The sequence below is a fragment of the Phragmites australis genome, chromosome 16 (genome assembly GCF_958298935.1).
Source record: "Phragmites australis chromosome 16, lpPhrAust1.1, whole genome shotgun sequence".
Lineage (NCBI taxonomy): Eukaryota > Viridiplantae > Streptophyta > Magnoliopsida > Poales > Poaceae > Phragmites > Phragmites australis.
In genome coordinates, this window is record NC_084936.1 from 12,548,193 (window position 1) to 12,574,094 (window position 25,902).

Genomic DNA, 25,902 nt, shown 5'->3' on the forward strand with positions numbered 1-25,902 from the left:
CTTGACAATTTTGAAAGTTGATCATTATGCTGTAGAGATTTGAGACAATAGCAACAATGATGCTAGAAATGTTGTTAAGGCACAGGCACATGAGTGCACTTGTGAGGAGTGGCGGCACACAGGTAAGCCTTGTCAGCATGCTCTAACCTTGATAATTGCACAACAAACTACGAATGCGAGGATGGAGGACTTTGTTCATGAGTGCTACCCTTTGAAGAAGTTCAAATAATGTTCCAAGAGACTGATGGAGCCACTTCCTGACAAGTCACAATGGCCTCATATCTATCATTTGAGTTGGGTGCACCGCTTGCGAAAAGAAATGTTGGAAGACAAAGGAAAAGGAGGATCAAAGGCTGCCTTAAAGGTGGTAGCAAATCTAGTGGCAAGACAAAGGAGAAAGAGAATGGACCGAAGAAAACAATGATTAGAGGCCCAATCAAGTGCTTGAGATGTGGCAACTTGGGTCATAAACAAGCTAGCTACAAATGCGCATTGCATGGAACAAAGAAAAGGCAAGCTTTTTTAACAATTTTTCCTTACATGCTTCTTTCATTCACTTGATGCCTCAATTTACATTTTTTCCAACTTGTAGGAAGAGAAAGCCTAGGAAGAATAAAACCAAAGCAACAAAAAATGACCTTACAACACCACCTAAACCAACCAACACTAGAGAAGCAATTATGCAAGAAAGCCCAGGAATGGTCACACGGAGGTGCCTTGCTATGTTGATGGGAGAAGGCACAAATCAATCGTCCATGACCGCTTCATCTCCTCCTAAGAAGACTCCGCCCAAGAAAATGACTCCAAAGAAGAGGGGGACCTTGGAATTTGTTGACTGAATCTATGTGCGGTGTAGGCACTGTCATTTCTAATATTTACTGAGGTTAAACTTTGTTGCAGATGTATCAATAGATTTTAAACTGGTGTTATGTTACAATTTATATGGACATCATATTATGTGTCATGTGATGTATATACTAAGTTATATTTTAATGTACTATCAGGTTTGTTTGGATAATTTTAGTCCATGTTCTATTGCAAATTCCAGTCCCTGCATTGCAAATTTCAGTCCAGGTTCCATTGAAAATTTTAGTCCATGCATTGCAAAATTTAGTCCATGACCCTAGGGTTGGAAATATTTTTGTAAATTAGTACATCACATGAAAAGAATTTTAGTGAATTTTTCCTAATTTTTAGAAATTTATTTGAGACATTAAATATTACTAAAAATTATAAAAGTATGCTTCTTTAGAGAATTTTAATTAAATATTGGCTTAGAATTTTTGGATCAAACCAATTAAAATAGGTTGCTAGTGAGCTCTAGTTTGCTCATAAAAATATCTAGAATTTTTAGATCACTCTTGTACTCCTAAATAAAATCAGAAATTAAATAAAAAATATGAATATATAGGTACAATCTTGAGCACGTACATACATGGATACCAATATGGGCACGAACACTAACACTAGCATGAGCATGAACTAGCGTGGTCCAAGCGCGGATTCATGCAGGCACGACCACGGACAGACACGAGCATGATCATGTTACACGAGCACTATCTCGATCCAGTCTGATGTATTCCAACCTAACCTAGGGCAAAACAGTCTAATCATAAGCTAAAAAATGAGAAAAGAAAAAAATGAGAAAAAAAAAGAAGGAATGACATTCTAGCAAAGTCACATGGCCTTCTAACAAAGCCACTTCTAGTCCGGTGGCAAAATCCCAAATCTCTCCATGCAAGAGAGAGAGAGAGAAACGTAAAAAAGAAGGGGAAGCAGAAAACCCTAGTTAGCCAGATGCCGACCAGCGAGGCGGCGATGGCGGGGGAGGAGCAGGACTGGTCGGAGCTGACGCCGGTGTGCCTGGCGGAGGCGTTCTCGCGGCTGGCACTGGAGGACCTGTGGCGCGGTGCCATGGCGTGCTGCCGCTCCTGGCGGGACGCCGCGCGCTCCCGCCCGGGTCTCTTCGAGGTACTCGACCTCGAGTCTGGGTTCGAGATGACCGTCGGCGCCGACGCCGCCGCGTGGTGGACGCCCGCATTCCAGCGCCGCGTCGACGCCATGCTCCGCTCAGCCGCCGCGCTCGCCGCGGGGGAGCTCCGCGAGATCCGGGTGCGGCACTGCTCCGATGACGCGTTGGCTTTCGCCGCCGAGAGGTGCGTGGGATCTTTAATTTGTGAGAAGTGGTGGGTGTGACCTCAATTGCCCAAATGTTTGAGCAAGATTGGGGCTTGCGTATCTGCGCGGAGTTGTTTCTCCACTGGAATTGGAAGAGGGCCATGAAATCTTTGATTAGTTAGAAGCCTGGAATGATGCATATGCAATTTATTTCGCGTTTCCAGCTCTAGAGTCTTCCTAAACGATACATTTTCCCTTCTTTATCATTGTTAACCTAACAGTGCGCTGATATTAAGTAAGGATGTGAATCATCTTTTACACTTCTGATCAAAGACCGTGGCAATTTTCTAAAATTTCTGATTAGTTGTTTCGATTGTAGGTGCAATTTTGTTTGTACACCCCTTCTCCTTGTCCTTGAGCTTTTCATTATACAGAGAAAAGTATCTAGATTGGCCATATAAAATTGTTACTGTATTGCTAGATTCTCCCTGAAACTAACAGTATATAAATATGTTATTCAACTTTTACTGTGAATACAATGGTAACTGTTTTTGTGCATGTTTGACCCTATCTTTCTTTAATAAGACGTTCATTAAACATTAGTAATGGATACACTTATTACTATCTTGTTTAAATACTGGTCCTGTCTTTCCAGCTGGTGGATGTTGAAATTGAGAACCTTTATTACAAACTTGATATTGCCTTAGCTCACTGAAAAAAATCTTATTTGCTTCTGCTGTAGTGTAATGTGATAAGCATTGTGATAAGCATCATACACCTTATATTTGATTTCTAAGTTAAGTGGTTCAAATCATGCTTAGGTAGCTATTTTAGATTGACCCTTCTGAGTTCAACATATGTCCTAGTTTGTTTTCTATTGTTGGGAAAGTTGCGTCAGTAACAGGGAACGAAAGATGTTGTTCAGGTCCATATACTTAAATCAGTTATTAGTGCCATCTCTTTGCTTGGATTTTAAATATCATGAGTCATTCTGGTGCCATATCTTTGCTTGGATTTTGCACCTTATTATGAGTCAGTAACTGTGTCTCCATCTGTGCACTTGGATTAGAGGTATTACTTTGAGAGAGTTAATTCATGTGCAGGTCTAAAAAACTCAGTATACTTTCCATCAAAGCTAGCCCTGGTGTAACTGATTGATCAATGACTGCTGTTGGAGCATGCTGCCCTATGCTTACAGAATTGGACATCAGCAACTGCTATGAGGTTTCATACAAGTCACTAGAGGTGATTGGTCAGAGCTGCCAGAACCTCACGGTCCTCAGGCGGAACATATTCAACTGGATCGACCCATCCGAGCATGTTGGCATAGTTCCTGAGGATTATCTAAGAGAATGTCCCCAGGATGGTGACAGGGAAGCCATCGCAATATCCAAGTTCATGCCAAAGCTGAAACATCTTGAGCTAAGGTTCTCAAAGCTAACTGCTGTTGGCCTCAACTCAATCCCAGGAGGATGCAAGGAACTGGAGGTTCTGGACCTATTTGGCTGTGCAAATTTGACAAGCAGAGGAATAGATCAGGCTGCTGCTAACCTGAAGAATCTGGAGAAGCTAGTGAAGCCCAACATCTACATACCTAGGTCCTCCTTCCACATGAGGAGGTACGGGCACTGGCAGTTATACGACGAAAGGTTCCAGACTAGTGTATTTCGGATATAAAGTATGGCCTCGAGGACCAATTCAGGTGCTCCCCATGAACCATGATTAGTGCACTTGGTGTGTATGTGTGTGCGAATAATAACCATGACGGTAAGTGATTTGTACAGTTTTATTTGTTTCTTTAGCAAACATAAAGTACAGATGGTTCTACTCCAGCTGTTTGTAAAGTTATTCACCATGGTTCTATTTAACTTATTCTCTACGGATGCTTGCCTGAAATCTGACACCTCTGTTCACCTCTTCTCTTTCTTTGGTTCTGAGAAGATAACTGATATTTTTATCTCTGTGTGTCTGAAATTAAATGGGCGTTTCATACGAGGAATTATGCATTCAAACCTTTCAAACAGAATCAGATCATAGCATCTTAATCTTTGGCGAATGGTCCATTTGTCTCGTCTTTAGGCCATTGTGCTTTGGTTGATCCTGAAATAATGGTATAAAGTGCGCCCATGTAATATGGTTTGCTTATTCGGTGCTGATTCAAAGGCATCTTTCGTGCATGGGTGTTATCTTCTTGGCCTTTTTCTGCAGCTGATTGTGATCGCTCGTAGCCGTTACCTGTCGTGTTCTTGTGCACCAAGATATGGTGCGTCCTTCCGTGGATAACTTTCGATCGGTTGGGGTCTGTCTTACTGTTTACAATTTTTGTGTTCTTTTTTTCTTAACGCATCTATATCTGTCTGTAACAGAAACTATGTGAGGACCGTGTGAAGGGTTTCACATACCTTTTTATTAGCTCTTTTTAGGAGATAGAGAGGCTTAAATTTCAATCCCCAAGAACTCTTTTTTGGCAGCACCGAACTAAAATACTCAATGCCTTTCTTTGTTTGAAATCTTCCTGAAAACTCCACTCTCCCCTTCCCTTTCAGTCATTATTATCACAGTACCCTTTTCAGAAGGATGATTACTATGTAAAACTTCTTGCATAATAGTTCTAAAAAGAACTTATTAACACCCTGTATAATTTCTGACATCCATTTGCATCAACCCATTAACTAGTCCTGACCTGCATCACCTAAGTACTTTTTAACTGATTTTCGTACAGGTTTTGCTGGGAAAAAACATTTATATGCATGTGGTCATCCTTTTCTTCCTGTCCTTGATCTGCATTACAATTGGGTGAAAACTACATATCACAGGGGAAGGCCAGACAGTGTTTTCTCTCCATTTGGACTAATAAGTCACTGGCAACAGATGAAAACCAGTTGACTGACTTCACAGATTACAGCCAATATTGAGATCTGGCAAAGGGCCCTGGTCCATGGAGCACCATTGAAAAATTACCTACCACATTCAAGATAAAAGCCAACAAATCTGCTCTTGCAATGCCAGGACATCATCATCAGTGCCCAAAGCACTGAAACAGATACATTAAAGCAGAATATTGCATGCATAAGAGTGCAAAAATCAGGCTTATTCAGTCCCACTAGCTAAGTGCCCGTGTCTTGCAACTAAAATATAAATATTTGATACGGTAACATCAAACATAAATTTAAGATATGAAGATATAGATGTATTATAGGAGCACCGTCAAACGAATACGTCAGAAGTGATATTGTATTTTGATTTTAGATGAGATCCAAAAAATGAGAAAGAGATTATTTGTATCCAGTAACTAGGCAGCTAAAAATTATTTGAGTAGGGTGAATGAAAAAGTAGATAAATTTTTAGAGATTTTATTAGATATGGGAGAGTAGGGGAAGAGGTGACGTGAAAGTAACTCGTGTTTTATATAGTAGAGATTACATCTGGAATGTGCTAGTAATCCTAATATATATGTAGATCTCGGAATGAGTAATAAGAACAAACGAACACCTCCACTCGCATGGCTCCCCAATCTTTTCAGAATGTTTGCCCCAGAAAAGCATAAAGGCATAGGTTCCAGCTTCCCTGATTTCTTGCTGATCTTATCTTAGCATCAAGAACTCTGCTGGATTTATAAGAGGAGTCTCCATAGGCGGACACTCCACATCAGAGTTGAATTGCTTTTGGTGAGCAGTCCATCTGAAGATGAAGAAAGGCATCCTTTCTCTCTTCCTCCTCACCCTTGCTTCCCAGGGCTCATGGTGTGCAGCTGAGAGGAGCCCTAGGATCTCTGCTGATCGTCGTGTCAGGCCTCGTCTCCAGGTGCAAGAATTGTATGGTCAGTTTTCCTTTTCTTTTGTCTCTTGTTGTTTCAGCCCTTGTCATGGTTGTTCCAGTTATCTTATCTGAGGAACTGCTTGATTTGTTCATAAATTGAAGGCAAGAAGGATCTAGAGATCCAGAGCCCCAGGAAGCTTGGGCATGGGCAGAGCCTCACCCAGCATGAGGCGAGCGCAGTGGAGATGAAGCATCCCAGGAGGATGGCCATAGGGCACAGGGGAGGCAGCGTCGGCGGTGGCGGCACAAGCGTAGGTGGGGGCGGGGGTTCCGCGGCGAGGCCTCACAACACGAAGAACGGTGCGGCGGCGCTGTTGGTGCCGGCGACGACATCCTTCCTGACGCTTGCTTTCACCTGTGGCGTTGTTCTTTCAGCCTTCAGCTTTTGAAGCCCTCTTCTTCTTGGAACGAGTGTAAAAGTGTAATCCAGTGTCTCGGATTCTATGCTAGCTAGTGGTGTGCAATTTCTAGATCTGTGTGTGGTTCTACTGTGTAATGTCCAATTGTTTGTCGATACTTCACTAAACATGTTGGATGGCTAGCTTATTCCCAGCTTGCATGTTACACGTATAATATGGTTCTTGATGCATATGTTGTCAAGATAATTTTAGTTTACCTCATTCTGTTACAGCATTTGAGAGATTTTCACGGTTTGTTTGGATATGCACAAAATGTAAAGGTTTAGTACTAGTGAAGCTTCATTTTTCATGAGCACAAAATGTAAAGGCTTAGTACTACTCAATGCCAGCCTCAAGTGTTGCTCTTCCTTTTTCCCATTTTTTATTTTCTAATTGGAAAAGCCAGTGAATTGGCATTTGGCTCCCTGTTAAGCGTTCAGTTGCCACTTCATTTATCCTTCTCCTAGGAATAGAATTTGCTTTGTTTTGTCCTTTTCAGGAAACTGATGAGTCTAGACTCTAGAGCTCGATCTGGAATATCAAATCGTGGTTCCATTTTAAAGTTGATACACCCCATGATTTTTAAGCTTGAGGTGGTGTCTGGAACCAACAAAGCATAGTGTCGCACCCTAGCTTCGAAAATTCATCTATTACAGGCACCCACGACAGGATGTATAGTACCACGACTATACTTACAAGTTATATAGTAAATAATTTCATAAAATATATACTTGGCCAAAACTACAAGTGATTTAGCTACTTACCACAGAACTACATGTTTAACGTCAATTATATCACAAAATTACAGATTCCAGTCAACAACGCATAACTAGCTGCATACATGTTAAGAGGATAGCACGTATGACTAGGTGGCTATAGATTCTTAGATTCTATAAAACAAAATATGTACTTTTGTGATACTATTGACATTGACACTAAATATCTAGTTTTGTGATAATTTTTCCAAACAAAAAAAGGCTATTCGTATAGCACGACCGTTTGTGGAGAATGCTACTTGTTCTCATATGTAACATGCCCGATTGTTTTTAAGCAAGTCAACTAGAGGGAAAATAGAAATGTTTCGCAATCAGTAAATCGATGTCAAGCTTTATTAATTATCTGAAGAAGTACAAGTGAGATATTGGATCGATCAACAAATCAGGGTCACTCCTAACGCGTAAAAAATAAAATGTAAGTGCAGGAAAAAAATATAATGCCTATAGCGATGTTCATATAAACCAATGCCCTAGCTATCTTTATCGGGCTTAGCTCCCTTAATTCTTTGGACATAAAATATATTCTCTTCTTCTCTTATTCATCCTGTGTCCTCTTTTCTTTGGGTAAAATACATATGATGATGATTTTTCAGAGAACTTCTTACGTGCCATTGAAAGCCACGGAGAATTTTGATATCTTTCATGTCATTATTTTTTGCTTTTCACTTCGCTCGGTGCCGCTTCCGTCACCACCGAAACCTTAGACTCACCATTTTTGCTCTGAAAGATGTCAGGTTTTTTCAAAAATGGCCGTTTTGCCTTTGCTTACAAGTGTCTCCATCTCTCTAACTCATTTCCCCCTGTGCTCGATCGGACCGCCTTCTGTCTCTTCACTTTCTCTCTCGGTGATAGGCTAAGGTCGGCCACAGCGAGCATGGAAGAACACGGCATGAGCAGTGGCGGCGGCGCTCAAGCTTGGTCCCAGCCAGCGTCGGTGAAGAGATTGCGCTGGCGTATTTGGAGGAGATACTCCCCAAGGAGCGGTCTTGCTCGATGAAGCAAAGCCGGTAGAACAACCATCGGCGGCTTCGGCTCCCAAATTTGTATGCTGTTGCAGACGCCCAGGACGGCAGCGGTGGTCGGGGTAAGGACTGCGGACGCTAGATCTATGCGCTGGGGACACCAATCGCCGCGCTGGCCGAGCCCATCTCCTCGCCAGCAAGCATGGCTTGCAGCAAGCATCTCCCTGCCATGTCCACGGTACTGAGATGCAGTTTTTACGGGAGAGACAGAGGCGAGAGGGAAGGGAAACACTGAGGGCAAAACAGTCTTTTTCGGCACCATAGCATGGTGACGCAGTGGCACCGAGGGGAGCGAAAAATAAAAATAGTAGTGGTAATAGAAAATTTCGCTATTTTTTAATAGCGCATGACAAATTCTCTCAATTGCTGCTGCTGTTGTTGTTTTTAGGAATGGCTATAAATTTGAAATGTCCATTAGACCTCGGTAAGTTAGGTCAGTTTTGGAATAGGCTTGGACCTATATATATACGTAGTAGGCAGATTGTTACATCTATGTCGTGTTTATTTTTTTTTATAGAACATGATAAAAGAAGTCTAAACAAATTATATTCACTAATTTTGAGCATCTTAATATTTATTTATGAATTTATTAATATTTAGCACATTCATTTAATTATGGAGAAAATAATAAACATGCAGTAATCCATACGTCACGACTTGTCATCTTCCACTTTGGATTCTCTTGGTGATGATCCATTCCACAAACCAGCCAAAAAGCAAGATTTGTCATATCCCAGTGACTCTAAATCTTTTTTTTTTCTTTTTGGTTTCTATAAAGATTTGCTAAATATTTTGCTCTTTTTTTTTGTTTCTGATCACCTGATTGAAGAATAAATCTTCTTGAAAGTAATTACTACACGTTCTTGCCTTAGCGGAATCGATGGCCGGAGTCAAAGAAGAAGGCGAGGTGACGACGCTGCAGGAGACTTTGCGACAGTAGGCACTGGCCGTGGAGGAGCTGAGGGCAGAGCTGGAGGAGTGGCGGGAAGCGTCATCAGGCGCGAACGAGGCGCTGGCCATGATCCTGCGGGTGCAGGCGGAGAAGGCAGCTGAGCGAATGGAGGCAGAGCAGTTCCAACGGGTGGCTAAGGAGCGGATCCAGCATGACGAGGACACGCTGGCCTTCCTCAGGGTCGTCGTCTTTCACCAGGAGATGGAGATCAACTCTCTCAACCGCAGGCTGCTAGCCGTCCACGCTGCCGCTGGCGATGACCTGTTTTCGCCAGCCGTCGACCTCCCCTGGTTGAGGAAGCTGGCTAAGAATGACGTGGCATCACATAGGAACACTTCCCTCCTGGCGGCGCCTAGAGGAGCTCTGCTCGAAGCTCGACATTGTCGTCGATGCTGACAAGAGCTATCCTTGCAAGAACATCGGCGACAGAAGGCCGGCGAGGACGGTGTCGGACATAGGCGAGGTGATCGGTAGGGAGGAGTGGGTGAGACCCAACCAGCCGGTGCCGCCGAGGCTGCACCGGTCGGCCTCCCACCGCCTCCGGCGTGCACTGAGCTGCTCCGCCCAATGTGGCACGCGCTCAGCCAGGGCCTTGCTGGAGATCATCGCCGAAGAAGAAAAAAGTGTGCAAGGGCAATGCCGCACTGGACGCCAACGTTGAGCACATAAAAGCCACCGTGCAGGCTCTGGAATCCACCATGTGCATTGGCGACGCGCAATCCGCACAAATCTCGACGGCGCTACGCAGCGGCAGCAGAACGTTCAAGGAGGCCATGGATCATCAAGCAATGTGCAGGTGAAGGCTATCAGGGAAGAAGGCAGCAGTTCTTCCAAGGGGCAAAGCCACCACCCACAGGCACAGGGTGAGCTGCTGATGAACCATCTAATCGAGGTATGCGTCAGCGTCACCTTCACTGCCCTCCTGATCAAGGTCGCTGCATCCATGCCGTTGCTTATGTGCCACCTTATTTTGGTCTTAGCTGTGGCGATTAGAATATTTTTTATGAACTACTCTTGATCAATTCTCAATTCTGTCAAAGGACAATTTTTGCCGAATTTTTTTGTTAGTTCCCCCTTTTAATCAGACATTGTAATAATAGATCTCTTGAGATGATGGATCAAATTTGCAAAAAAATTTCGACCTTATGTTTAGTGAAGAAACAAGCCCAGGTAATGCATGAGTGCCATTGAAAATGTCACTGTTGAACTGATACTTCTCAGTGATGAAATGTATGCTTGTTTTCTACTACAAAGCACATGAACTGCGTCGATAGAAGACACTTCTATTGCTGTTAGCATCATGGCATGAGTTAACTATCTTTTGAGCTGCTTGGATAAGAGTTTCTTCTGAATTAAATCTCAACAGGCGATGATGTACATAGCGTGAGACCACTGGAGATCTAGACGGCATTCAAGATTGCTAAGTGTGATCAAAAGATTGAGGATTGCTAATATCTTTATCCCTCTTCGTTTTGTTGGATTTGCCTCTGTTGGCACATATGCGCGTGTGCTAAATTTTGCTACTGTGACAGGAGAAAATACAGTTCATGTAAAGATTTCAATGATAATTGTAAAGGTCAAATAGTTGACTCCCAAATACGTCAATGGCAGATGGAAATGTGCTGTCCAGTAGCAGCGTCCTAACAATGATGATTTTTTTTTAATCTAAAATCGTTCTCTTGGACAGGAGACAGTATCTAAAATCATTCTCTTGGACAGTAGTACAAGGGCAGCTACAGCAGGTAACGCTCAACAAAGTAAACTGTTGATACGGCTAAGCAATAAGGTAAATTGTTCAAAAATGCAGGTTTAATTTGAAGCGCAACTCGTCCAAAGCCTAAGTGGCACGTTCATTAACCCACCGACATATCATTCCAACAATGGCAACAGGCATCAGACATTTCTACAGTTTCAAAAGTCGGGCACTAACCCACCGAGAAGTTTTTCTCAGCAAACCTCGTTCCTACTGAAAGGAAAATACAGAAACTTATAACCAAAGCTAACCTTGCTATGATTGGTTATGTACTAATTTTGCTGTGACTGCAGATCTTGCAAAACTCTGTTGGAATAAACAAAATAAGAAGAATCATTAATAGAATAAAGGATCAGAAGATAAATAAAGTCCAAATACATAAACTAGAAACAACAAACCTTGAAGCTCAGTGAACCACTATGAAGCATAACACCCAAAAATATATAATTAGGATAGGTAAGATGATGAGGGCTAACTTCAGCCAGCGGTAAAAATCTTCTGTTTGAAATCATCAATGAATAAGAATTCTGGTCAACATAATCATGGAAAAGAGATTAGCATTTACTGAGAAATTTGCATCTGATAAAATGGATAATTCGGTCAAGTGGTCCAATTATTGGCATAATGCTAGGAGGAAATGTGGCCGAGGTATAATCAGGTTCATCAATTTCAGCTGCTGGTAATAGTCAGCACCGGCCAAACCGCTGGGACCGAAGGAAGCAGCATTATCTGCCGAAAAAATTCAGGTTCGTTTGAATTCTTGAAGCTATAAATATGTCCAGATCAATAATATTATGATAATCAAGCTCGTAGCCTGTAAAGTGGTTTGCTAGCGAGCAGAAGGTCTGGGGTTCGATCCTCCCTTGTGTTGGCTCTATTTTTCCTTAAAACTACCTGCTTTCATGTGGGTCCCACCTCTGAGATCCCACGACATTATTGCTTTTTTATAAGTTGTTTAAAAAATGAATTTTGTAATTTGATAACCAAAAACCGGCCTTACTGGCTGGATCTGGAAAAAATATTAGAACTGATAGCAATAACACTAGATATGAACCCCTAACCTTTGCCCCACCCTGCAGAGAATAGGCCTGCGCCTAAAGTTTGTGTCCATGGTAAGCTGCTGGGCAAGTGACTTATTGGATGGTGAATGTGGTCAAGCCGTTAAAGTAGGGCTAGAAATAAAACCCGAGGCTTGCAAGCCAGCTCGGGCTCGCAAAGGCTCAGCTTGGTTCGACTCGACTCGGAGGCAAAACGAGCCGAGCCCAAGCCACCTCTCCAACTCAATGGCAAATCGAGCCGAGCTCGAGCTGGCTCACGAGCCAACCTAGCCCACATGGCACCACAAGAGCCCAGGCTACCTAGCACAATAGCCACACCGAGCCCGAAGCCCCCAACGGCCAGTGGCCTAGCGCAGCATGACCCAGCGCAATAGCCACACCAGCAGCCCACTTCCACACCTCTTCTCCCGGAGCCCCCACCCGTCCGTGGTCGTTGCGCACCCACCGCTTCTTCGCCCGACAACGCCGCCCACCTGCCACCTCTCCACCCATGGCCGCCGCTCGCCCGTCGGCCCAACCTCTCCACCCACCAGTTATCGCTGCCCGCCCAACGCCGCGACCTCTCCACCTACCCATTGCCGCTACCCGCCCAACGCCACGACTTCTCCGCCCGGTAGCGCTGCCTGCTGGTGGCCTCTTGCCCGCCACCTTTCCGCTTGGTGGCGCAGCCCACCCACCGCCTCTTCGCCTGTGGCCTCTCCGCGCGCCCATGGCTGCTACCCACCCCGCGCCTCTCCGCCTCTTCACCCAGAGCTCCTCAAGCGTGGCGGCACAACAGCGCAACGCCTCCCTCCATCCCTCTTCTCCCCCATCCCTCTCCTCCTTTGGTAGCATTGGCCACAGGAGCAGGGGCTCGTTGGTTCATTTGTGTGACATGAAGACACTAGGCAGACCTGGCTCGCGAGCTAGCCGAGCTGGCTCGAGCCTTTGTCAAGCCCGAGCCGAGACTACTTTTCAGCTCAAAAAGTTAACCGAGCCAAGCCTAGCTTGGCTCGCTTACAGCCAAGAGGACATGTTTGGTTTAAAAAGCCCTAATGTGCCCAGCCTAGCAAGAGGGTCACCCCAACTTTGCTTTCGGTCGGTCACAAATCAAACATCATTTTTTTCTGGCAAGAATTTGGCACTTAGGTTTTTGCATAGACAAAATTTTGGTTCGGCTACCTAAGCACAAACACAAGTCTGGGAGAGAGCACACGGCCGCTGGTGCCACTCATAGTCCAGGAGCCTCCGCAGCCCCTCTGCACTCTCCACTAATGAACGTGTAAGTGGCTTCCCTGGCATGTACCTAGTTCTATGCTCAACTTCACCCTTCTTTGCTCCTCTCATCATATCTGATCTCTGTCGCCTTATGCTGCTTTCTGCTTTGCTAATGCTACAAATTTACAGCTCTCTGCTCCACTTGAACTTTTTTTATTAATGATTTAATTTCTCGCTTAATTTTTGCAGTGGCCATTGTGGATTTCAGTGATCTCTGTTATGGCCAGATTTATTTGCTGCTACTCATGCCATTGTGGTCACCATCAGTTGCAAGGTGTCACCTAACACCTAAGCGATGGCCTAGTGGTCCAGGTAGCCAGGGTTAAAGACATCAGATTTCAAAATATTCACCTAAGCACAGCCAACTACTAGCCATCTCTCAAATTTCCTTCAAGTTTCTATGATTTTTTATACAATTTTTAACACCATAGAACATATGAGAATATGTACTTGTACTAGCTAGATCAATAAAAAAAAGTAGCTCGAAACATGTCTCCACTGGCTGCATTGCATTGTAGCCACAGCTACCCACCAGTTCACCTTACAACGACGACATGATGTCAATATGTCTTCTGTTTTGCCAGAGTTTATCAGGTGACATCTCACTTCCATTTCACAACACAATGCCATTAGTACTGACAGACCATAAATCTGTTTTCTCAGAGTTTATCAGGTGACATCCACTTCCATTTCGCAACAAAACGCCATAAGTACTGACAGACCTTTTCAGGTAAGGTCTCACTTCCATTTTATGGAAATGAGGAAAATTGGGCTTAATGGTCTCACCTCCATGTTATGGTATGGTTCATTAACATCTACCTTCATTTTTTGGTCATTCATTGTTGGCTATGAACTACAATATTTACATAAAAGAAAAGAAAAACATACCTGTCATTTACAAGCCTAATCATAGCAAACTCAGGGCTCATCACCAATTTTCAATACCAAGTGTCCATCTTCAGTAGACATGCAGATCTCCGTCACAACCTAAAAGTAACAAAAGGGCACCAAATTTTAAATGTTAAACAAATCAATATACCAAGGAAACCGTCAAGCATGAAGGTGGTGAATGGTTCCCTAGTCATGACAAATCTTAAGTGGGTGCTTGTATGGAAATACTTAATGCACACTCAAGTTGCACGCTAACAAAAGCTATAACTACTATCGGAACTTCACATCACAATCCTTTGGCAAACAAAGGATATATAGTAGGCAACCTCATATAGTTTCAGTTCTGTGACACTGACTTGGTCAAGTAGTCAATTGTCAGAAACATAGCATCGTTAGTGATGAAGAGCATACTTCAGGCCCCGGATGCAATGGATGAACAGCAGCACATTGGCACAGAGCTGGGTGGCACTGCACCACTGTCACCATGCCCACGGTGCACTAGCTGGGCAGCTGCCAAACCCGAGGCCATATCATGCACCAACCCATGGACACCAGCAATTCAATCCCATGGCTAAGTATAGACAGCTAGAGCTTCGTGCGTGTAGGCTGATTTCGTCCTTGTAGCAAGCAGAATTAAAAACAAATTCAGAGAGTACATGGACATGCAAACGGAAGGCAAATAAACCTGATCTAAACTAGCTACAGGGTGTGACTCCCTCAATTTCACCACTGGCAAGAAATATTGGAGGGCGGGTGGATGGATTTGCGTACAGGCAGAAGGACCTGGGTGGAGAAGGGAAGAAGCGGAAAGGAGGTGGAGCGGATGACAGGTGGTCCATGATGTCTAAGGTGAAAAAAAAAGGGTACAATGGACCATTCACAAGGCTAAACGGAGACTAAAGTGAGGCCAATTGATGACAGGGGTATGTAGTACGAATTAGTCCACAAGACTAAAGAGAGGCCAATTGATGGCAGTGGTATGTAGTAAAGAATTTTTTGAATTCAGAATGGTATAGAGTAAATCAAGACTTCTTCGATGGCAAGTTGATTGGGGACTTATTTGATGGCATGTAGTTGATATTCTCCTTAACATTGGATTCCCAATTGGCCATCAAAGTTTGCATTATAGAGCAACAAATAATGCACCAAACTACGCCCTCCGGTCATAAATTCATGATGTTTTGGACAAGATACGGTCTCCAATGCATAGTTTTGACCACTATTTTCTATTAGAATATATTTATAAAATCCATTAAATTTGTTATATCATGAAAACATTTTTCAAGACAAATCTACACACATGATTTTAAGGTTTCCAAACTAAATATTTTAAAAGCTATTGTTAGTTAAAGTTTTAAAAGTTTGACCGAACCATGTCCAAAACGTCATGTTTTCATGATAGGAGGAAATAGTTCTTGAGTGACATAATGGAGCAGCATAAAAACAATAAGTGATTTCATTCCAAACCTGATGGTACTCTTTATCAGTAATTTCTCTTTTTAGATACTCCGCAGCAGCAGCAAGAATTTCCTGCTTGGTCAATGTTGCATTGGGGTCTTTTCTCAGGAAGAGCAAAATGAGTATGTTTCTGTTGGGGAAAGGTGAATAAATAAATATAGAGAACTCTGTCAATATCAAAATGGTATTCCATGCATTTTCAAATTCACAGTGCATTACCGTAGAGAATTCTTATCCTCATGCTTTGCAACATATACACCATGAACATGAACAGCAACTAGGCGTATCGACTCATCAAGCTCTTTATGAGGAAGTGAAGCACAAGATTTTGCAGCATTGGCCAGAGCTTGCAGCTTTGGTCCATCCTTCCTATTGGAAGCATATTTTGCAGCTAACTGCCGCAAGTCTCTAACAACTGCCTGCATGCTACAGTGAACAGGTATCCATTAATATTAGAATTGAAGAGTCCAATGATGCAAACAGGAAACAGTACAGTACAGACTAGAGGAGTCTGCTGATACAAATAGAAAAAGAGCATAAAATACAGACAATGAAAATGAGGAAGCCAGAGGTTAGTGTGGTTTTTAGCACTGAGAACACTTGCTCTTACATAATCTACAAAAAGATATGTATACTTGTCCATACATTGTACATAACATTTGAGGGCATCTATTTGCTAGCATTAAAATCTGTAATTATACTAGCAAATATAGAAAATAAGGTAGTATTAACTACTAATGCAATGCGAATCCACAAATTTCAACAACTTTTATACTAGTTTGTTGTAACAAAAAAAAACTGCTATTTACATGTGTCCTAGACTGAGAACCTCACCAGTTCAGGCTTACTATGTCTGCATGTAAATGTATGCTCTCCCATTTAGTCCCTAATAGTATCCATATTTGTTTGTATGCAATAATAACTAACACAGTTGTAAGGCTTACAGAGACCCAGTCACCCAGAGCCTCACCTCTGTTCAGGCTTACCATTGTCTCTGTGCAATGGCATGCTCTCCCATTTAGCCCCCAATAGTTAACTATAGTTTGTATACCACTAGAACTAACATCATTACACCAGTGTCAGACTTAAAGCACCCTCAGCCACACCTAACGTGAAGGACCCTGTACACCTCTGCTAGGCCATGGTGGGATGAAACAACGTTCTCTCCTGCCTAATACTGTACAATTATAGTTTGTATACAACAATAAATCAATAGCACACTGCTTATTTTGGTATTACTCATGGCAAATTTGTAAATGCGTGATTATTCAGCTAAACCCTCAAACATTAGATAACCTAGCCATGTTAAGATTATAGATTGCCAGGAAAATTAGATAATTATCAAAAAATGGATAAACACTACAGCACGTCATCATCTCCTCCATCTTACATCTCACTTCACCATTAATTGGCACCTATCCAATATACATGTGACACATAAATATTTGTTGATACGATATTAAATTAAATAAGCTAGAGTATCAAGGAAACAATGTACAGTAGCCATTTAGAGCTGAGGACTATGAATGGATCTACGCTTAAAGGTCACAAGATACTGGAATGATATATTTTTTTTGTGAACCAGAAAAGATTAACAGCCAAGGCAACCTGCAAATTTGTACACACTGACCTGCGAACTTTATTGGCAGTGAAAACAGTATCCAAAACAGAGTGCACATGGTTTTCATTTCCTTGAGCAGAGCCGTCCCTGCCCTTGCTCATATTTGGATGAGGCCCTTTTGAAGGAACATTAGGACTTGTTGAATTCTTGGTCTTCCTTGACACAGTACTGCACATCTCATGGGTGTCATGGAGGATAGCTATCTCACGAGCGGACCAAGCACGCTCTTGCTCATTGACTACATGAGGATAGCGTTTTAGAAAGGACAAATCTGCTGCAGATATAAATTTATAATCCTTCAGAATTCCACGTCTTCTACACAATGGAAATAATATCCTCTTCCTCCTAGGGTCGTCCAGTTTGATCACTTTGTCTAGGATATTTGAAGGGATGGAGTCCTTTTTCGTAAATTCAAGAAGAACTCTATCTCTTTTGGAAGCATATCCATCATCAAACAACAAAGAACTTTTACAAACCCATAAACCACGCACCAAGTCTGCATACCCTGGAAGCACTTTCAAAACCTCTTCCTCTGAATAGGTTGGAGCAAGGTGCATTAGGGCATCAAATTGATTTACTTCTGAGACCTATTTCAAGCAAGTGAAAGTGAAATAGAAAAATTAGAAAACAACCTCAACAGGTTTTTCTTATTCAAAATCGCATTAGAGTTCCAAGCATTCGTTGAGATGGGAGCATCTCATATATAACCTCAGTAAACCATTTCTTCAGGCGGTCTTCCAGTGGTAGCGAAACCATCTCCCTGTTATGAAATGCAGATCAAAAATTGTAATATGTGTTTCACATGCATTGCAAAGCTCGGGCACATAGATAAAAATCCTATAAAGAAAGGGACAGAATGGCAGTATACTAAAGAGGAAAGGGAACTGAAAATTAGCTGTCCAATAAAATGCAAAACATACACATGGTAAGGCCTAGATTGCGACAGAGGGAGTGGTGGTGGCTGACTGGAGGGCGGGGCTTGACTCCCTGGCATCCAGGTGCCGTGGTGGCAACCTAGCAGCGATGCAAGGGGCAACCGAGATGAGGCAAGAGACTCCTTTATTGATTCTTGCTTAACCAATGGACTACAAATGATGTGCTTCTTATAGCCAACCGGCTAAGCCAACCAGAAGATCCTAACAACCAAACTAATTGCTAAACAACCCAACTAATCAAATCTTTATCCTAACCGACTGGAACCTCTGATCTTTATCCGGCACCCGTGCTGTCCTCAGCCAAGCTGCCTCTTGCAACGCTGATACATTTGGCCGACCATAACATCTCTCCCGTACACGAGAAACAACTCGTCCTCGAGCTGATAGTCTGGGAAGGATGTCCGAAATGTGTCCACGGGTTCCCACTTTGCGTCCGCCTCAGCCATGCCACTCCACTGCACCAGGACGTGCCAAACACCTCGACGCAGACTTGCACGTAGCACTCACTCTTGGTGTTGGCAGCGTGCGTCCGTTCTCAATGGGGAGCAGAGCAGGGGATGATGATGGTGGTGTTCCATGGAACGGCTTGAGCAAGCCGACATGGAACATGTCATGCAGCCGCGCACCCTCTGGCGGATGAAGACGATACGCGACGGAGCCGACGCAAGCTGCCACTTGGAACGGACCGGTGTATCAAGGTCCAAGCTTGCCGGCAAATCAAGCCCCAGAGACGGAGCTTGGCGATGAAGAAGACGAAGCCAGACCTAGTCCCTAGCGTTAAATTGCAGCTCGTGGTGGTGCTCGTCGTAGTACTTCTTGGCATATTGTTGGGCCTGAAGGAGTCGCTCTCGTACTTCCGCAAGAAAGGCATCGTGATCGTGCATCATCCCTTCAGTCGTCGCCGTCCGGACCGTGCCGGGGGAGAATGGAACAAGTGCTAGTAGCCCACGACCAGACAACCTGAAAGGGCGTTGTGCGCAGGGCAAAGTGGAACGCGTGTTGTGGCAGAATTCTACCTAAGGCAGCCACTCTAGCCAAGCACGCAGGGGATCGCCAATGCAACACAGATACATGGCTATGATTTTGTTCACGGTCTCAGACTGGCCATCGAACTGCGGGTGGAATGTCGTGCTCATGTGGAGGCGGACACCGGCTATCTTGAACAAATCACACCAGAGGTTGCTAGTGAAGATGGGGTCTCAATCACTCACAATGGAGTTGGGAAACCCATGCAACCGCACGATTCCGTCAAAGAAGGCGCGAGCAAATGACGACGCCGTGTACAGGTGGCCGAGCGCAATGAAGTGAGCGTACTTCGAGAACCGGTCAACCACCGTGAGGATAACCGACTTGCCATGGACCTTGGGCAGGCCCTCGACGAGATCCATCAAGATATCCTCCCATATTTGAGACGGCACGGTGAGGGGCTGGAGAAGACCAGCGGGGTGCAGGGCTTCCATCTTGTTTCGTTGGCACATTGTACAGGCGCGCACGAAATCACGGACAAGGCCACGGTCATGAGGCATATGAAAATCAACACATAGCATGTGCAATGTCTTCTGAATCCCCTCGTGACTAGCGGCGCGGGCGACTTCAAGTAGAACTGGAAGCAAGGGCGACAAAGCTGCCAGGAATACACGACGCCCAAGCAAGATGAGACCGTCCTGCAGGCACCATGGTCCATGGCTCACCGTGGTCACCGGCTAGAATCTGGCCGCAAACGGCCACCATGTCCGGATTGGTGTCGACCTCGCGTCGGATGTCATCGTAGAGCTTGAACGTCGATCCAAAGACAGCAAGGAGAGTGCTCTGGTCCACGTCACAGCGCGAGAGAGCGTCAACCACCGTGTTCAGGCGTCCTGGCTGATGTTCCATAGCAAAGTCAAAGCCGAAGAGCTTGCTAATGCACTGAGGTTGTGGTATGGTGGAGAAGCGCTGGTCCAGCATAAACTTTAGGTTGTAGTGGTCGGTGCGGATGATGAAGCGACACCCCCCCACTGGTATGGCCACCAATGGCACACCGCTTGCACCAACCCGATGAGCTCGCACTCATAAGCTGCTAGCTTGCTATGGCGCGCCGCGAAGGGCCGACTGAAGAATGCTAGCAGTCTCACCCCTTGGTGCAGCACCATGCAGAAGCCGATGCCGAAGGCGTCGCAGTCCACGATGAACGGTTTGTCGAAGGCCGGAAGCTGGAGGACGTGTGCCATGAACAGAGCGTTTTTGAGGGCTTGGAACGCCGTATCCACCTGTGGTGACCAATGGAAGGCTTCCTTCTTGAGCAGCTTGGTGAGAGGAGCTGCAATGATGCCAAAATCTTGGATGAACTTGCGGTAATACCCAGCAAGGCCATGGAATCTGCGCAACCCCTGAGCTGAGCGTGGCATTGGCCAGGAGACTACCGCCCGCACCATGTCGCCGACCATCGACACTCCGTCCGCCGAGATAATGTGGACGAGGTAGGAGACCGAGTTGGTGTCGAACGTGCACTTGGAGTGTTTGAGGAAGAGAGTGCGCCCGTAGAAGCTCCAATACAGCCTTGACATGATGCAAATGCTCCGACCAGGACGAGCTATATATCAAGATGTCATCAAATACAAGGGCAAATCGACAGGGAAAAGGCCACAACACGTCATTCATCAACCCTTGAAATGTCGCTGATGCGTTGGTTAGCCCGAACAGCATCACGAGGAACTCAAAGTGGTCGTGATGTGTTCAAAATGTCGTCTTCTCGACATCAGCTGGGTGCACACGAACTTGGTGGTAGTCAGAGCGAAGGTCGAGCTTGGTGAAGTACTTGGCACCGTGCAACTCGTCGAGTAATTCGTCGACCACCGGAATGGGATATTCGTTCACGGTCTTCTCGTTGAGCGCTCAGTAATCGAAGCAAAAGCTCCACGAATTGTCCTGCTTCTTGACCAACAGTACTGGAGCAGAGAAGGCCGATGTGCTAGGGCGGATGATTCCTTCAGCGAGTATGGCAGCACATTGTCGTTCGAGCTTGTCCTTCTGTAACTGAGGGTAGCGGTATGGCCACACGGCCACCGGCACTGTCCCTGGCAAGAGATGCATAGAGGTGGTCTCGCCACGGATGTCGACGCCGGGAGATCCAAGTCCTTTCCAGAAAACATGACGATCACTGCGCTAGAACGCCATGCATAAGGCCTCAAAATCCCAGAGGATCGGCCCCAACGTGCACAGGTATTGGACACCCGGCACAACATCATAGCCCTCAAGAGGAATGGTGTAGCAGTTGACGGTGAAATCTTCCAGGCCGATGCGCACGTGCATGTCATGGCACAGCCCTTCGCACGCCACTTAGTCCATGTTTGCCACCGCGACATGCAGACCAGCGTTTGGCAAGACAGGCAGCTGAACGCTCTAAGCCACCGATTCGTTGATGAAATTATGAGTTGAGTCGGTCTTGAGGAGGGCCACGAGCTCATGACCGTTGATGGTGACGCAGACCTACATGGTATCCTCTGTGCGGATGCCGGTGAGGGCATGAAGGGACACCACTGGCGTGTCGGAGCCAGACTCCAAAACAGTGTTCGGCCCACCGTCGTAATCGTAGTCGAAGACTTTGATGTAGAACAGGCGCTGGCAATGTTAGTCGCTGAATTCTTACTCTTGGTAGTAGCTGAATTCTTACTCTCATCGAGAGAGGATGACACTAGGAGTTGGGGCAATTTTTTCTTTATTTCTCACACAAATGCCATGCCAACCTGAGGGGTTGGGGATACATATTTATAGGCCCATGGCCAGCCAAGCATATGCCAAGATGCTAGTCTAAGATGCTGTCCTAGATGCTGTCCTCTAGTCTAAGATGCTGTCCTAGATGCTGTCCTAGTGTCCTAGATGCTGTCCTAAAGCATATGGGCAGCAAGACCACCATGTGGCAGCCCCACAAAGACCATGCAGTGCACAAGGACTTATCCCATCATTCTCCCCCTAAGTCTTGTGCGTCGTCTTGTGGGAAGGTTGAACCATCCCGGTCCTGGAGCAGAGCTCAAGGAACTTGAGCCTCCCAAGAGGCTTAGTGAGCAGGTCCGCAAGCTGATCCTTGGTGTTGATGTAGCTCGCCTTGATGCTCCCTTCCTCCAAACAGCCTCGGATGAAATGGTACCTCACCCGGATGTGCTTGCTCCGTTCATGGAAAACGGGGTTCTTTGCCAGGGCTAGAGCGGACTTGCTGTCCACCCTGAGCTCCACCGCTCTAGTGTCTCTGCCGAGGAGATCACCAAGCAGTCGAGCGAGCCAGAGCGCCTGAGTCGAAGCGGTGGAGGCCGCTATGTACTCGGCCTCGCAGCTAGACAGGGCCACCACCTGCTGCTTGACCGACTGCCAGCTAACGAGGCACTTGTCGAGGAAGAAGAGGATCCCGCTCGTGCTCTTGCTGGTGTCGATGTCGCCGGCGTGGTCGCTGTCGCTGTACCCGACGAAGTGTGCCACCCCAGGGCACCTAGGGTAGTAGAGGCCGTGGTCGAGAGTCCCCGCAACGTAGCGGATGATCCTCTTCACAGCCTGCTGGTGCTCCGTCGTCGGTCGCTGCATGAACCGACTAACGTAGCCGACGGAGAATGCCAAGTCCGGCCGTGTGTGGGCGAGGTAGCGAAGGCTCCCCACAAGACGCCGGTACTGCGTAGCGTCCACCTCCTCCGTCGTGCTGTCGCGGCTCAGCTTCAGCCTCTCCTCCATCGGAGTGAGAGCTGGGTTGCAGTCGGTGAGCCCAGCTAGCTCAACGACGCGCTTGGCGTAGGCGGTCTGTCGAAGCGTGATCCCGGAGTCATCCTGGTGCACCTCGATCCCCAGGTAGAAGGAGAGAGGTCCCAGGTCACTCATCTGGAAGGTGGCCTTCATCTCTTCCTTGAATGCTACCACCTCCGCATCCTTGGTGCCGGTAATCACCAAGTCGTCGACGTAGACACCCACCAGCAGAGCAGTTCCTCCACTGCCTCGTCGGTAGATGGCCGCCTCGTGCGGGCTTTGCTCGAAGCCCATCCCTTTTAGCGTGGAATCCAACTTGGCATTCCACGCCCTCGGTGCCTGCCGCAAGCCATAGAGGGCCTTGCGCAGGCGGAGCACCTTGCCCTCCTTGCCGGGGATCGTAAATCCCGGCGGCTGGTGCACGTAGACCTCCTCCTTCAAGTCGCCGTTAAGGAACGCCGACTTGACGTCCATGTGATGAACACGCCAGCCCTCCTGGGCAGCTAGCGCAAGGAGGAGTCGCACGGACTCCATCCGTGCCACGGGAGCGAAGGCGTCGTCGAAGTCGACCCCCTCCTGCTGCACGAAACCTCGTGCCACCAAGCGAGCCTTGTGCTTGACGATGGCGCCGGCTTCATCCCTCTTCAGCTTGAACACCCACTTAAGGGTGATCGCTCGGTGACCACGAGGGAGGTCAGCAAGCTCCCAGGTGCGGTTCTTCTCAACCGCATCCATCTCCAACTGCATCGCGGCGCGCCATGCCGCGTGTCTCTCGGCCTCTGCAAACGACCGAGGCTCGCCGTCGTCACACGCAAGGTGCAACTGCGCCTCCAGATCGTGAGGCACCAGTCCCGGCATCGGCTGGTCGCCGAGAAGGTTCTCCATCGTACGGTACCGCAACGGCTCGCCGTCGTGGTACGCGTCGATGCGCTCCTCGTCGTGAGAGAGCGGAGTAGCGAGCTCAACCGGGCTGTGCTCGACACGAGCTGGTGTTGGAGTAGACGCGCCCGGAGAGGTGCCTGTCGGTGCTGGAGTGCGTGGCGTTGCCGGCTGTGGTGGAGCCGGCGAAGAACTCATCGCAGCCGAGGTCCTGGCTGGAGAACATGGTGCTGTCGAAGTAGCAGGCGCCGGGGTCGGTGGAGGCTCGGGGACTGGGGTAGACACGCTCGTCGAAGAAGAGCTGCCTACTCCCCCAGCTCCCTCGAAGTGGACGTACTCGACAGTGAAGTCGTCGTACGTCGGAGCCGATCAGTCGTCCATCGCCTTGTCCCACGCCCATCCTCGCCCTTCGTTGAACACAACGTCGCGCGCCGTGTGCACACGCTGTGTCTTCGGGTCGAGGATGCGGTAGGCCTTCGAGCCCTCCACGTAGCCGATGAACACTCCCGGAGTGCTCCTGTCGTCGAGCTTGCTGATGTGGCCAAGCTCCTTGGTGAACGCGAGGCAGCCGAAGACCCGCAAGTGGGAGACCGCCGGCTTGCGCCCATGCCAAGCCTCGTACGGCGTCCTGCCGTCGAGCGCCTTGGTAGGCGAGCGGTTGAGGATGTAGACGGCCGTCACCACCGCCTCTCCCCAGAAGACAGCCGGCATCCCCCTCTGCTTGAGGAGGGCCCGAGCCATCCCCACAACCGTCTGGTTGCGCCGCTCGACGACGCCGTTCTGCTGCGGGCTGTACGGCGCGGAGTAGTGACGCTGAATGCCCTTATCAGCGCAGTACGACGCGAATTCAGCCGCCGTGAATTCGCCGACGTTGTCGGTGCGCAGCACGCGCAGCTTGCGGCCGCACTCCGCCTCCGCAGCAGCCTGCGCGCGCCTGATGGCGTCCGCAGCCTCTCCCTTGCTGCCGAGGACCATCACCCACATGTAGCGGGAGAGGTCGTCGACGAGCAGCAGGAAGTAGCGTCGTCCTCCCGGTGTGGCCGGTGTCACCGGGCCGCACAAGTCCCCGTGCACAAGCTCGAGCCTCTCCTTGGCTCGGAAGCTCGCCCGCTGGGGAAAAGGGAGTTGCCTCTGCTTCGTCAACACGCAGACGTCGCAGAGCTGCTCCACATGGTCGAGGCACGGCAGGCCTCGCACCATCTCTGCGGCACTGAGCCGCTTCAGAGCCTCGAAGTGAAGGTGCCCGCTTCGCTCGTGCCACTGCCATGCCTCGTCGTCCCGACGAGCGGCGAGACAGAGGGGTTGTGCCACCTGCACGTTAAGGACGTAGAGTCGATTTGTGCCTCTGGTTACCTTGGCAAGAAGGCGACGACGGCGATCCCAAATCCTCATGACTCCATCCTCAACAACCACGCGCGAACCGTTCTCATCCAGCTGTCCCAAGCTGATGATAGAGTTCCTCAACGCGGGAATGTAGTAGACTCCGGTGAGCAGCCTGTGCTCACCAGACACGGCAGTGAAGATGACGGAACCGACGCCCATGATCTCCACGCCGGAGGCATCCCCAAATTTGACGGAGCCTCGGACGCTAGAGTCAAGCTCGGTGAAGAACTCCCGTCGACCGGTCATGTGATGGGTGGCGCCGGTGTCGAGGCACCACCTGTCAGTCTTGTCGTTGCCGGAGCCGTCGCCGAGGAGGGCGTGTGCTTTTGGCTCGTCAAGGTGGAGGAGAGCCGCTGCGGCCGGTGCCGCTGGAGGTAGCTCTATGCTCGCATGAGCCATGAACAGAGCCGGCTCCTCCTCCTCCGCCTGTGCGACGTGGGCCTGGCCGCGTCGTGGCTGACGACAGTCCTTGGCCCAATGGCCAAGCCGGCCGCAGTTGCGGCAAGTGTCGTCTCGTGCCGGCTTGTGCTTGCCGGCGGCGCCGCCCTGGGCGCCTCCGCGGGCATCACCCTCGGCACGTCCTCGCGCCCCGGCCTGGGCGTTTCTGCGCGCCTTGCGCGGCTTGCCACGCTTGCGGCCGCCTGTCGTGGAAGAAGGCTCCCCCTTCCTCCGGTCACCCTGGCAGGCATCCCACTGCTCCCGAGTGAGAAGGAGCTTCCCGCCAGTGGTGATGGGCCCCGAGAGAGATTGTGGCTCATCGCTGTCGACGACCTTGAGGCGACCTATCGCCTCCTCGATCGACATCGTGGAGAGATCCAGCAGAGACTCGATCGAGCGAGCCATCTGCTTGTACTTCTCGGGGACGCAACGGAAGA

The 25,902-nt window shown here is 47.6% G+C and overlaps 3 protein-coding genes and 1 pseudogene across 7 annotated transcripts in view; 3 read left to right on the top strand and 1 right to left on the bottom strand.

Annotated features, from left to right (window-relative positions):
• Positions 1 to 1,678: 1,678 nt before the first annotated feature.
• LOC133895903 (F-box protein SKIP1-like) lies at positions 1,679 to 3,997 on the top strand. The gene is given in 2 exon segments (XM_062336427.1): positions 1,679 to 2,156; positions 3,222 to 3,997. Coding segments are annotated over 2 exon segments (933 nt in total). The 5' UTR covers positions 1,679 to 1,797; the 3' UTR covers positions 3,796 to 3,997.
• Positions 3,998 to 5,542: 1,545 nt separating this feature from the next.
• LOC133895904 (uncharacterized) lies at positions 5,543 to 6,504 on the top strand. Its single transcript, XM_062336429.1, has 2 exons — positions 5,543 to 5,938; positions 6,040 to 6,504. The coding sequence occupies exons 1-2, from the start codon at positions 5,806 to 5,808 to the stop codon at positions 6,324 to 6,326; spliced, it is 420 nt and encodes a 139-aa protein (XP_062192413.1). The 5' UTR covers positions 5,543 to 5,805; the 3' UTR covers positions 6,327 to 6,504.
• Positions 6,505 to 9,013: 2,509 nt separating this feature from the next.
• On the top strand, positions 9,014 to 10,103 carry LOC133895062 (uncharacterized; annotated as a pseudogene).
• Positions 10,104 to 10,911: 808 nt separating this feature from the next.
• The window catches only part of LOC133895286 (uncharacterized), a 35,059-nt gene continuing 20,068 nt past the window's right edge, over positions 10,912 to 25,902 (bottom strand). The window contains exons 9-15 of one of the 5 annotated variants that reach the window (XM_062335496.1): positions 17,832 to 17,883; positions 17,133 to 17,710; positions 15,722 to 15,928; positions 15,512 to 15,632; positions 14,042 to 14,140; positions 11,237 to 11,333; positions 10,912 to 11,144 (exon numbers count right to left, since the gene is read on the bottom strand). In XM_062335496.1, the coding sequence (XP_062191480.1) occupies positions 14,072 to 14,140; positions 15,512 to 15,632; positions 15,722 to 15,928; positions 17,133 to 17,710; positions 17,832 to 17,883 (1,027 nt within the window). In that variant the 3' untranslated portion in view covers positions 10,912 to 11,144; positions 11,237 to 11,333; positions 14,042 to 14,071. Of the gene's footprint in view, positions 11,145 to 11,236; positions 11,568 to 14,041; positions 14,141 to 15,511; positions 15,633 to 15,721; positions 15,929 to 17,132; positions 17,711 to 17,831; positions 17,884 to 25,902 lie in introns of those variants that run through there. The other 4 variants (XM_062335495.1, XM_062335493.1, XM_062335494.1 and 1 more) reach the window with 4 other exon arrangements.

Excerpts from the sequence above, each read along its gene's own strand:
- LOC133895904 (XM_062336429.1), top strand. The coding sequence starts at position 5,806 with ATGAAGAAAGGCATCCTTTCTCTCTTCCTCCTCACCCTTGCTTCCCAG. Across the intron at positions 5,939-6,039 it reads CCAGGTGCAAGAATTGTATG|GCAAGAAGGATCTAGAGATC; the intron begins GTCAGTTTTCCT and ends CATAAATTGAAG.